Raw genomic sequence first — 11466 nt, forward strand, 5'->3', positions numbered from 1 at the left:
CTTTTTGTCAAGAAATGGTTAAAAACTGTTTTTTAAACTTCGTTTAAGCAATTTTTTAACTCTAATTTGTATTTTCAAAGAAAAAAATTGTTCGTGACTTTACTTACCTAGGTAACGGAAAAATGTTTGTTTCTAAGCTTTCTTGTACTTTATTTAGGTACAACAGATAAGAGCATTTCCCAACACTGCAGTTTTGGGGCTCTCTCTCTGCTGTCACTCTTGTAGACATGCGAATTACTGAATCCTAATAAAATGAGCATTGGAGCTTATATTCTGAGTGAATATATTCCCGCCAAACCGCTGGTCGGTAATCTGGAGCTGTGCTTTACCGGAGAAGAACATGTAAGTCCGGTGCAACTGGTTTATAAGTTTATAAACACCCAATTTGCAGACACAAATTGATGCAAGTGCTCAGTTAAGATGTGGCGAGGTTTTGAAGTTCCCATTCGCCCGAACCGATTCCAAGCCGAGGTCAGTGGTGATAAAGGGAAGTAAGGTGCTCGTGGGTGCAGATAAGGAAACGGAGACGAAACGCGTGGTGGAGTTGACCCTGGAGTCGTCTTTTGGTTACCAACCCGGGGACACCATAGGCGTTGTGCCCAGTAATAATTCGGAAATTGTGGAAAGGTTGCTCCACCGGTTACAACTAAGTGAACAAGCGGACACCACTTGCCATTTGAAGCTGTCGCTGAACTGCGCTAAGAAGACCGCCAAGTTACCCGCCCACATTCCTTCAGCGACAAGTCCTCGAGAGATCCTCACCCACTGCCTGTCTCTTAACTTCGTTCCTCAGAAGCAGCTCCTCAGTGCCCTGTCCGGATTTACAAGCAACGAACAGGAGCGCGGCTTCCTTGCCTGTCTCTCCTCCAAACAGGCTACAGAGCACTACAATTCCCTTATCCTGGAGAAGGGTCTTGTCTTCATGGAAATCCTAGACCTTTGCGAAAACTGCAGGCCACCGCTGTGCTTCTTGGCAGAGCACTTGCCACGTCTGCTGCCACGACCCTATTCCATAGCCAATAGTCCTTTGGAAACCGGCGGCCAGGAGCTCCGCATTATCTACTCCCTGCTCAACCACAAGCCAGGGGTCACAACCCGCATGCTGGAGGAGCTTGTCAAACAAATCAATACGCAGCAGCCCGCTAATGTGGTTATTTACCCCCGACTTAACAACGCATTTCGCTACACAGAGCAGGATCTGGGCAGCAACCAAATCCTCATAGCAGTGGGTACTGGTCTGGCACCATTTCTCGGCTTTCTGGCTCACAAAGAAAAGCTTATAAGCCAACAGCCACAGCGGGAAAAAGGACATTCCTGGCTTTACATTGGTGCCAAGACACCAGAAGCTATTCTTAAGCGGGACCAACTTAAAGCCTGGCAAAAATCAACGGTTTTGGAGCGACTACGCATGTGCCATTCACGAGGAGATTCCCCTGGCTACGTGCAAGAAATGATGGCGGAGGATAGCGAGGATCTAGTCAAGTTTTTATTAAAACATGACACTGTGATATACGTATGTGCCGATGGCGCCAAGATTTCGCAGTCTATTGCCAATGGTTTATGTCTGTGCCTGCAGAAAGTTCTACATCTCACTGAGGAAGAGGCCTCGAGGCAGCTGATGGAACTAAAGGCTCATGGAAAATATCGCGAGGATGTTTGGCTGTAAAGAAAAACATTCAGAAGCGATCTATAGTACAGCCCCCTGTAGAAGTAGCCTGACAATTAGTTTAATCTTCGTTTTACTTCCGATATTTCTTCACTTCTTTCGAAAGGAAAGAAAGCTTCTTCCTTAAACTTTAAATTTGTTTGAAGTTATCTTTTGAATAATTAAGCAAGCTTATTTTACCAATGTCAAAATAAATATTGCAGAATAATCCCAGTTTAGTTTAATGACATCCATTTGTGGAAGAATGTAAAAATGTAAATGTGACCCAGATTCAAGCTATGCAATCAATTCTTGCTATTGGTTTGACAGCAGGCTTGACAAATAAATGTATTCAACAGAATGCTTTGGTCGAATAAGTAAATAACGATATATTTAACAACACAAAATAAAAATTACAGTGCAAGGTAAACTAAATACATACAATTGTGAGGGGTCATCTTCAATGATCGAAGTGGATGGGGCTACGAGAACTAAATTGTTTTGGGTCTGTGTATAAGGTTGACTTAAATGGTAAATTGCAAAATAAATCTAAATAATAGTAGAATATACGAATACGACTTAGGTTTCAAGCAAAACTAAACGTGCGCACATAAAACATAAAATATATTGGGTGTTTTGAATTTAAGCGATAGTTAATGCGCTAATGTATCGTTATTATTTTTTGCTCTTCTAAAAGCTATATCGCCGTATTATTTATCATACTGTTTATTTTATTTTGGCAAGTCTGGTTGACCTTGCACATTAATATGCATTTTGTATTTTTACTACATTTAAGTTTAATTGAAATAGAGCCAATTCTTTTTGTGTATATTAATATAATTGCGAATTGATCAAAATTGATGTCCGCTTCTTCTTTCTCCTATTCGTCCCTTTACAATTGCAATAAAAGTTGCGTATAAAAAATTATGCTACTTTTTGTTGTTTTTTGTTTGGTTTGAAGACTTAAGTTTCATTTACATTTACGTTATTAATTGCAATATTTGCGTTCGTCTTAAATGCGTTTACGAATATGTAATGTCGGGTATGTCTCGGTTTCAAAAAAGGCTATCAAAACCTATTTATAATGCCCCTAAAATACTCTCCATTCGATGCCTTGCCTAATACTCATTTAAACTAAACTAAGAAAATCAAGTAAATTTTCAATTAATGGTTAAGCTCTTTAAAAATTATTAATGCATATTTATAGGCCAAAAATTGGGATTTCGTTTCGTATATAAAATTTAACTATGAACCGATCTGCAGCAGCAGCAATCCATTGCCTACTAACTTCAGAATTGCAAGTAAAAGATAATCGCTATCGGTAAGTGTATATATAACAGTCAAAAAAATCTAACGACGGCTGGCTAAAAATCCTCGAATGCACCCTTTTGGTTCCTTCTTCGTTGTGTTTCAGTAAAATATTTAGAAAGTGGCGACTAGCTATATTTATACTTTTTGAATAAATCTTGTGGTGGGAAATAGCATCAAATATTCAACTAAAAAAAAAGGAAAGTATGTCTATTTAGGGTAAGATGTTGTTTAGTGCCGTTTTAAGATATTCTCTTAAGCAATTTTTTTTTTTTTTCATTCCCGTTGGGACTTGGTTTAGTGTACGTTTACCACTTGTGTATGCATATACTCTAGGGATATTCTTTGTATCGGTATTTTACTTTAGCTTTGACACACACATTACCGAGTTATATAACAGCTCTATTGTGATAGGGTTCTGTTTAGTACTAGAATTTTCTTTGTGCGTATGGCAAAATCTCTGGGGGAAGGAACAAGGAAGTCTATTTTAATCTGTTCTTTTGTGGCGCTTTGGTTAGTCTTAAGTTTGTACTTATTAAAATGGAATATCAAACAATTTTCCCTCAATCCCGTTAACACTGTGAATATCAGCTAATATACATGCTCCGGCTAGCTTTCTAATTAGTTATCTGTTGCATTGATATCTGTACTCTATGGGAAATGCATAAATTGTGGAGATAATTTTGCTGATGCTGATGTGTTGCTTGCTGCTGCTAGCTCTAGTCCTAATGGCACTTGTTACACTCATTTCGACTTGCTATAATTATCGCCTTCGTTTTTCTTTTTGTGTTGATTTTTTTTGTTTTTGGTAATTTACAATAAGTATTGCATGTTCTCTGTTTAGGGTTCGTTTGCACTTACTGACTACGACGAATTTTATAAAGAATCGCATTATGCAGATTTGATAAAATCGCTTAAATCACAATTATGTATATATACGGGTATATAAAGAGTAATCAAACTTATGTCCCTACAGTAAATAATACAGTATCTATATCATATGTGCGTGTTTGTGTGCTTGGTCACATATATATGCGCCATGTACGAAGTAAGCTAATTTGCCATAGGACAATCTAATCTAAGCGATACCCTCCCCTCCCCCAGCCATCGATAAACTGCTTGAGCGCTGCGATCTGGATCCACGGTTTTCGGCGTTTTCCTCCGAATTTTCCGGCAAATAGTCATTTCTCTGCCCTTGCTGTCTCGTGCTGCAAAAAAAGATAAAAATGGTTAGTTATTTTTTGTTGGTAAACGTACAGGTCAGACACGCATTCAAGAAAAGAAGCAAAACGAGAATGAGACAGCGAATAATTAACACATTGACCTTTAATAATTGTCATCACCCTGAAATACGTTTATGGACAAGTACAATAACGGGCATATAAATAGCTAAATGCAAAGCATTTAAATTATAACCAGACCGGTAAAAAATTAAAAAAAAAATAATTTGAAAAATGGGTTTATGACCTTTTAGAAAAAAGTATCCACTGATGAAATCTTTGGTCTGCTATTCTTAAAAGGATTTCCTTATTATACATATCTAAACACAGTGGAACTAAAACTTTAAAGAAGAGTGTCTATATGGCCGAAAACACAATTTGTTTGGGAAGCGTAAGGCAAAGTAAAATAATCAAACAACTGTTCCTTTATCGGCGGGCCCCTTATCAGAGCGTTTGATACAACCAGCTGATTAGCTGGCCAAAAAAGACGGTTAAAATAGAACGCTACACTCACGACAGGTAGGTGGGCCTTGGATTGCGTGGGTTGAGGTCAAGTGGACTGCATTTTATAATTAATAATGCATTATCAGTCCTATTTTTATGGCGCCCCTTTTGATTAGGTATTTCAGGGGGCATCTGCATAATCTTTTGGCGTCGTTCACCCATTTCGTTCCCTCGACTTCCCCGCACTTGTTCTCTATGTTGTTGAGAAGAACTATTGTTATGCCATGGGAGAACTGAGAGCGTCAATTATCAGCACAATAATTGTTTATATTTATCAGCATGTGAAACGGCACCCGCTCCAAAGTCACGCTTCGATTTCAATGAAATGCGGCCTGGCGAGCAATTCTAGTTTTCCACACAATTTTCCTCCAACAAAATCGGAAACGAGTAGAAAAGTCACACAGAAAAAAAACGGTTTTACATTTATCAAAATGCGCAGGTCAAATATAACTTGACTTTCACATTTCTAATGAATAATGTTAAATCGAGTTGCGATCTCATAAAATACCAAGAGGGGTGTGTTAGAAAGAAAATACATAGAGTTTTTATATTTTTAATGAATATCATTTAACATTTGACTAACTAACTTAATATCACATTAAAATATATGTGTATATTAAATTTACATTTCCTAAATATCAAATGTTTCAAAACCATTTTTAATATCTCCAAACAAACTAATTTTTTTTTGTGTAGCTGATAGTTGGTTGGCAGGCAAATGAGAGCGCGTTCCAGATGAAAAGAGGGCCTAAAGAAGTTCACTTGTGAATCGTGTACCAATGCACTTACATAGCGATCCGATCCACTGACTCTCACCGCAAAAATATATATTTTTATTGCGAGTGTACTTGCAGCGAGTACATGAGCGTGTGTGTGTGGATGAGTATGTCGCAGGCATTGGAAACTCTGACAAAACACCCGTTCGCAAATGTTACTAAAGCCAGTGGATTGGGATTCAGTATAATACACAATTTTGCATTGTTGTCTTGCGTGATCTGTCCGGGGGAGGGGAGGTCGTTTATAAACACCCCACTCGGCGTTGGGTGGGAAATAAGTCGCTGGCGCAAAGTAATGAATGAATCATCTAAAATTCCGCATAGCTACCAAACAACAACTTGTGTGGTTCAATAAACGAAACACTCACACTCGCAGACAAGCAACCGAAAAACCTTTTGAGCAAGGTGAAATTATCATTCGACGGCGCCATTCCAAATCGAACTATATGTGAGTGGTTTAGTCATTATTTCTTGGTCTTGGGGCGTCGCTCGCTAGGCCATTTCCAAATGTCTTTGGGATTCACGAGGCCCTTTCACTCACTATCGCACACATGGGTACACGGAAAGAAAGATGATATGGTACACTCAAATTCCTTTTTTTTTTTTCGACCAGAGATACCTCCAATTTAATTTAATAAGTAAAAAAAATTACAAACAATGTTTTTAGATATTTAAATTTAATATAAAATTATTAGAACCGGATTAAAATCAATTTGGTAGTGTGATTTGAATTCGTGCTTTTCTAGTACGTTAACAATTACAGATTTTGCAAATCAAAGTCACATGAATGATGACTTCGATTTGGATTTTATATCAAGTGGTTATTTTTTCTGTGTAGCCAGCTGTACTTTGGCCCCAGCATCGGGATTCCACGCCCAGAAGCCAGAACGGAAAGCGAAAAAATATTTCAGTTTTTGCGAAATTCCTGTGCAGCCCTTTCCCCTCTTTCCAGTACATCCAGCATTTAAGATTTCAATATCCGCAAGTAAGAAAATCCGTCTTACTCTCTCCCTCCCTCTTACGAAAAACGGAAAGCAAAAGTATGCGCCAGTAATATAAACAAATAAAGAGCCTAGAGATCCGGTAGAAGTTTGTAAAGAAGTCAGGGGCGAATTGAGAGGGGGTAATAGGCGATAGCGTGCCTCACCTATTACAAAAATAATATCACAAAATCGTAAAATAAATGTCATTATTATCCGTTCCCCGTTTCACTATTAACTGTACCCCTTCACCATTTTACTTTGGATCAGCCCCTGGAAGATGCAGAGCCAGTGCATCACAATGGAGGGGAAGAGCCGAGGCAAAAGCCGGAGTGGGAGAGAGTATAAATAGCGCAGCCAAGTCGCGACGTCGCCATCCCCCCTCTCGCTTGTTCCTGCACAAGCAATTAAGTTGAGTAAGTGGGAGGGCGACCGAAGACGCAGAAGAGCCCGAGAGAGTAGGAGCACCGCCATCAGAATCAATTATACACACTCTCATTCTTTGTGACTTTGACTCCACTTTCGCTCTCCCACCGCCCTCTCTCTTTCTTCTTATCGGAGAACTTTCACGATCTACTTTTTTTTTTTTGCTAAGCTTATCACATCGAAATAGAACGAAAATTGTTCTAAGAATTTGATAAATTCCGCTCTGGTTTCTGGACAGCCATGGGGAATTACAATAGCACTTATACTGTGTGTTGTACTCGTCTGATAAGGCCAATACAAATGCCCTCCGATGCGCGTAGGTGTTTTCTGGGCTGAATGTGTGTGAATTAAAGTTTTCTTTATTATGATGTATGCATATTTTTTGGCCAGACAAAGCGATATCCCAAACAGGAAATGCGAACGAGCGTGTTAAATTGCGTACTTAGTTGTTTTTTGTTGTTGCTGCCGGAGCTTCTTTCTTTTTTTGTCCATTGTCAGTTTTCAATGGGATGTCTTGTGCAAAAAAAACTCTGCACGTATGTAGTATACGTAATAGGTGGGTAAATGAAAGAGACAAAAACGAATGCAACATCAGCTCTTGCCGAATAACGGCACATGCTCTCGGGAAAGAGTAAATACAACTAGGATAAACACATTATTCATTTTTAAGGAATATTTCTTGAAAAACCCGATTTTTCATAAAATCTATTAAATGGTTACCATTATGACAAAACCAGAAAGTTATAATGATTTATTATTACGAAAAATTTAAAAAGCATTTGCTTAAGGAGTTATAACATAAAAATAATTATATTAAAGTTTAATGTAAAAACGATTTGCGACGGTTTTTTTTTGTAAGATGATTGTACATTTACGCGGTTAACCCTTTGTTAAAAAACAACTTGAGTATTGATAAAATGTTTTTTTTTCGGATTTGCAATCATAAATATAAAATTGTTTGTTCCGCTAGTAATGTTTTGGATAAGAACATATTAATCTTATTTTAATTAAAAAAAATTCTTTTTAATTTTGTTACAGTCAGCTCTTTTTCAAATTTATGTATATAGGAAGAGGCGAAGCGATCTTTCTAGATCAGTCATTGTGGTTTGACACATATTTTTTCGAAGTTTTAGCTACATATGTATGACAGCATATTTTTACTTTGGGCGTTGTACACAATTGCCAGTTTAGCATTCCCTTTTTTAAGTATAACAGCACAAAAAATAATCAAGAGACAAAACCTCGTGCACTTCTCAACCTTGATCGAATTTAATCTGTTGTTCGAACCGGAGCCAGTTACTGATTAAGAGAGTCAAGATAGTCAACTATCGCCGTTTTGGGTCTAGGTCTTTGACAAAATTTGGACAACGCAGTGAAACTAACCCATCGGCCAATAAACCGACAGCCTCTGTTTCCACATGTGCGATTGCGAAAAGGTTTCCGTTGAAATGGATATCGCTTCGCTTGAATAATGAGCTCGTAGATGGGCTACCTGGGTATTCGAAGGGCAGGCGGTAAGCGGGACTTACCTGTTTTCGAAGGGGAGTTGCCGGGTCCTAGTCCTGCTCTCGCTATTTCTACGGTTGTACACACTACAAAGACTATGATCAGCATTCTGTTCCAGTTCCAGTTCCGGTTTCGTCCACACAAAACAAATTTACATTGAAAACTCATTATACACACGGGGCAGATCCCGATCCTGCTTCCGATCACGCGTAGAGCAGCCTGGCCGCCCGGTGATTACACAGCAACTATACGTTACGCCGCAGCACCTTCTTGGCGGCCTTGATGTTGGGCACCAGAGCCTTGACCTCGCTGCAGTCGTTGAGGAACGGATGGCTTAGGAGCTCGTCGGCGGTGGCCCTTCTGTCCACCTCCACTTGGAGGCAGCGGTCGAGGAAGTCTTGCAAGTTGGGACTAAGCTTGTCCCAGCTCTTGATGTCCGGCCGACCATTGGCGGCGATCAGGTAGAGGGCGCGGAGTGGAGTCTCGTACAAGTAGGGAGGCTGGCCTTCGATCATTTCGATGGCCATGATGCCGATGGACCAGATGTCAACCTTCTTGCCGTACTTTTTACGTGTGACCACCTCGGGCGCCATCCAGTACGGTGTACCGACCATAGTCTGTCGCTTCTCATCGCCCTCGATGTTTGCGCAGAACCCAAAGTCCGTCACTTTGACGCAGCCATCCATTCCAAGCAGCACGTTGTCCGACTTGATGTCCCGGTGAATAATGCCCTTGGCATGCAGGAAGCTGATCGCATAGAGCGTTTCGCGGCAGACGCACGCAATTTGGCGCTCCTTCATCACAGTCTCGGTAACGACGTCGGTGAGCGGCCCGCCGTCCATGTACTCCATGACCACCCACAGCTGGTCCTCCGGCTCCAGAAGGTAGGCATCGAGGAAGTTTACCAGGTTCTTGTGATTAAAGTCCTTGAGCACTCGGATTTCGGTGAGTATGAGATCCTTGGAGGACTGGTTCTTCATATCGATGGTCTTGATGGCCACCTGCGACTCGTTTTGCAAATCGCCGGCTATGAACACGATTCCTGAGGCCCCTTTGCCCACCTCCTGGGTGGTCTTGTAGCGCTCCCTGGGATCTTCAGGGTTGCAAATGGCTCGCAGTTCGTCGTAGATCTCGGCATCAGTCTTCTGAGCCCGCTTTTCCTTGGAGCGACGCAGTATCGTCTCGTCCGGATTGTCATCCGTTGCGGCATCCTGGACACTGCCGGCTGGCTTAATGATGATGGTGTCTGTGTTGATCTTGTGCTGGTTATCGGAGTCCTCCTCTCGCCGGAGATCTGAGGTGCGTGAGAACTTCTGGGTTACCCCTCGGGGTTTTGGCTTTATCTGCGGTTTGGGCGGCATGGTGTGCGGCGATTTTTTGGGCGGCACTGGAGGCGGCTCCAGTGGTGCCGCCTTTAGGGTTTCGCGGTGCTCCAGATTGGACTTAAGCTCCTTAAACACTTCCTCCAAGGCGTCCAGTCGCACCGCCGACTGCTGGCTGCTATCGTTGATGCTGCTACTGTTGCTGTTGCCCGCCGAGGAGCCGCATCCGCTGCTGCTTTCCGTCTCCGTGGCCGTGGAGCTGCCATCGTCGTCGGATTTCTCCGGGTCCTGCGACTTGTGCTTATTCTTGTAATTCACATAGTTCTCGATCTCCTTGGACTCCTCATGGATAACATCCTCGGTGATAAAGGGCTTGAAGGCCTCATTCTCCTTTTTTTTGATCGAGTAGTTGTAGTACTTGACGGCATGGTAGGCAGCATCTGGATTTTTATCCTGTTCATCGCGAGTGATCTGCTGGTTCATCAGTCGCAGCCAGGGTGCTGGAAGGCCTTCCAGGTCACCCGTCTCCTGGTTGCGCGAGACATGGAAGTGCCGCTGGAAGTTTGTGGGAGCGCCGATCTCGGAGATCACCTCCTTCTTTTTGAACCACTTGGTGAAGCTCATCTTGCTAGCGGCTTTCTTTCTTTCCCTTTGTATATGTATGTTGTGCGTATGGAATTTTCTTCAAATGCGTTTAGTTACGCTCGACTTGGGAAATTCTAAACGTTGGACGATTTGTTGTTGTTTGCGTTCTCTATTGTTACTGTTACTCAAGCCACCACTCTCGCTCTCTTTCTCTCCCTCTCACTGAACCAGCCGTGAGTCATAAACACATTCACACGAACGCACACTCGTTTGTTCGGCCTGCGCTTCTGTGTGTGTGGGTGTATGCGAGAGCTCTTCTTATCTTTAACTGTAGCTGTAGTTTCTTTTGCTTACGAAAACGCAGAAGATTTTCACTTTTTATTGGCCCCACTCGCTTTGCTAATTATTAATTTAGCTACCTTAATTTATTCAGCAATCACCAGTTTTCAATTGCTCGACACACAAAGGCGGACGCGGACACGAACACGCACACATCTCGAAGTCGGACACAAAAGGAGTGGCCGTCGCTGTCTTGTTCTTCCACTGCCTGTTTTTGTTGTGGTTGCTGCGGGCCGAAAACTCCCTTCCCGTTCTCAACTGTTTAAGGGGCCCATGACTATACGGCAGTTTATCGTTTATTTTGTTCTTCCCAGCTATGAGCTCCACTCAAAAACTATTACTTCTTTGGTTTTCCCCTTCGTTGCAATTACACTGCTGCACTCGGCCTGCTATTGCTATCGCACTCGCTCCAGGGTTCTGGCGATATATGCCATATACACATACACGATTTGGATGCTCTTTTAATAGCAGCCAAAAATACTTTGGTAATTTCTTTCCCGCATTAAAGGTGCTTTTTGCGTTAAAATTTTATGTTTTTTTCATAAGGATCGAAAAACAAGCGCGCGTGTAAATCCGTCTTGAAAATTGCAGACTAAGTGTGACCACTGCTCAATCGCTCTGATATACCATACTCCAGTGTGACGGCTTAACGAAAAAAATCGATTTGTTTTTGTGCCTATCGATTTTTATTGATAGTTTATGCCATTATTAAATTATTTAGTATATTTTTTAAAAATGTTTCAAAAGTGATTTTTATATGCGAAATTAATTAATTTGCAAAATTAAACACAACTTTGACACATAAGTCTGGTTTAATTCTTTTTAAGAGTCTTAAAATAAAAATGTTGACCCAGG

The 11466-nt window shown here is 41.2% G+C and overlaps 2 protein-coding genes across 2 annotated transcripts; one reads left to right on the forward strand and one right to left on the reverse strand.

The window, feature by feature from the left end:
- The first annotated feature begins 185 nt into the window (after window positions 1-185).
- LOC108040445 (methionine synthase reductase) lies at window positions 186-2080 on the forward strand. Its single transcript, XM_017117926.2, has 2 exons — window positions 186-342; window positions 392-2080. Exons 1-2 carry the CDS (start codon window positions 253-255, stop codon window positions 1664-1666), a joined length of 1365 nt encoding a protein of 454 aa, XP_016973415.2. The 5' UTR covers window positions 186-252; the 3' UTR covers window positions 1667-2080.
- LOC108040444 (serine/threonine-protein kinase PAK 2) lies at window positions 2010-11223 on the reverse strand. Its single transcript, XM_017117925.2, has 2 exons — window positions 8389-11223; window positions 2010-4161 (listed from the first exon to the last, which is right to left on the reverse strand). Exon 1 carries the CDS (start codon window positions 10309-10311, stop codon window positions 8611-8613), a length of 1701 nt encoding a protein of 566 aa, XP_016973414.1. The 5' UTR covers window positions 10312-11223; the 3' UTR covers window positions 2010-4161; window positions 8389-8610.
- Window positions 11224-11466: the final 243 nt, after the last annotated feature.

The sequence above is a fragment of the Drosophila rhopaloa genome, unplaced genomic scaffold, assembly GCF_018152115.1.
Source record: "Drosophila rhopaloa isolate 14029-0021.01 unplaced genomic scaffold, ASM1815211v1 contig_155, whole genome shotgun sequence".
NCBI classification, from domain to species: Eukaryota; Metazoa; Arthropoda; class Insecta; order Diptera; family Drosophilidae; genus Drosophila; species Drosophila rhopaloa.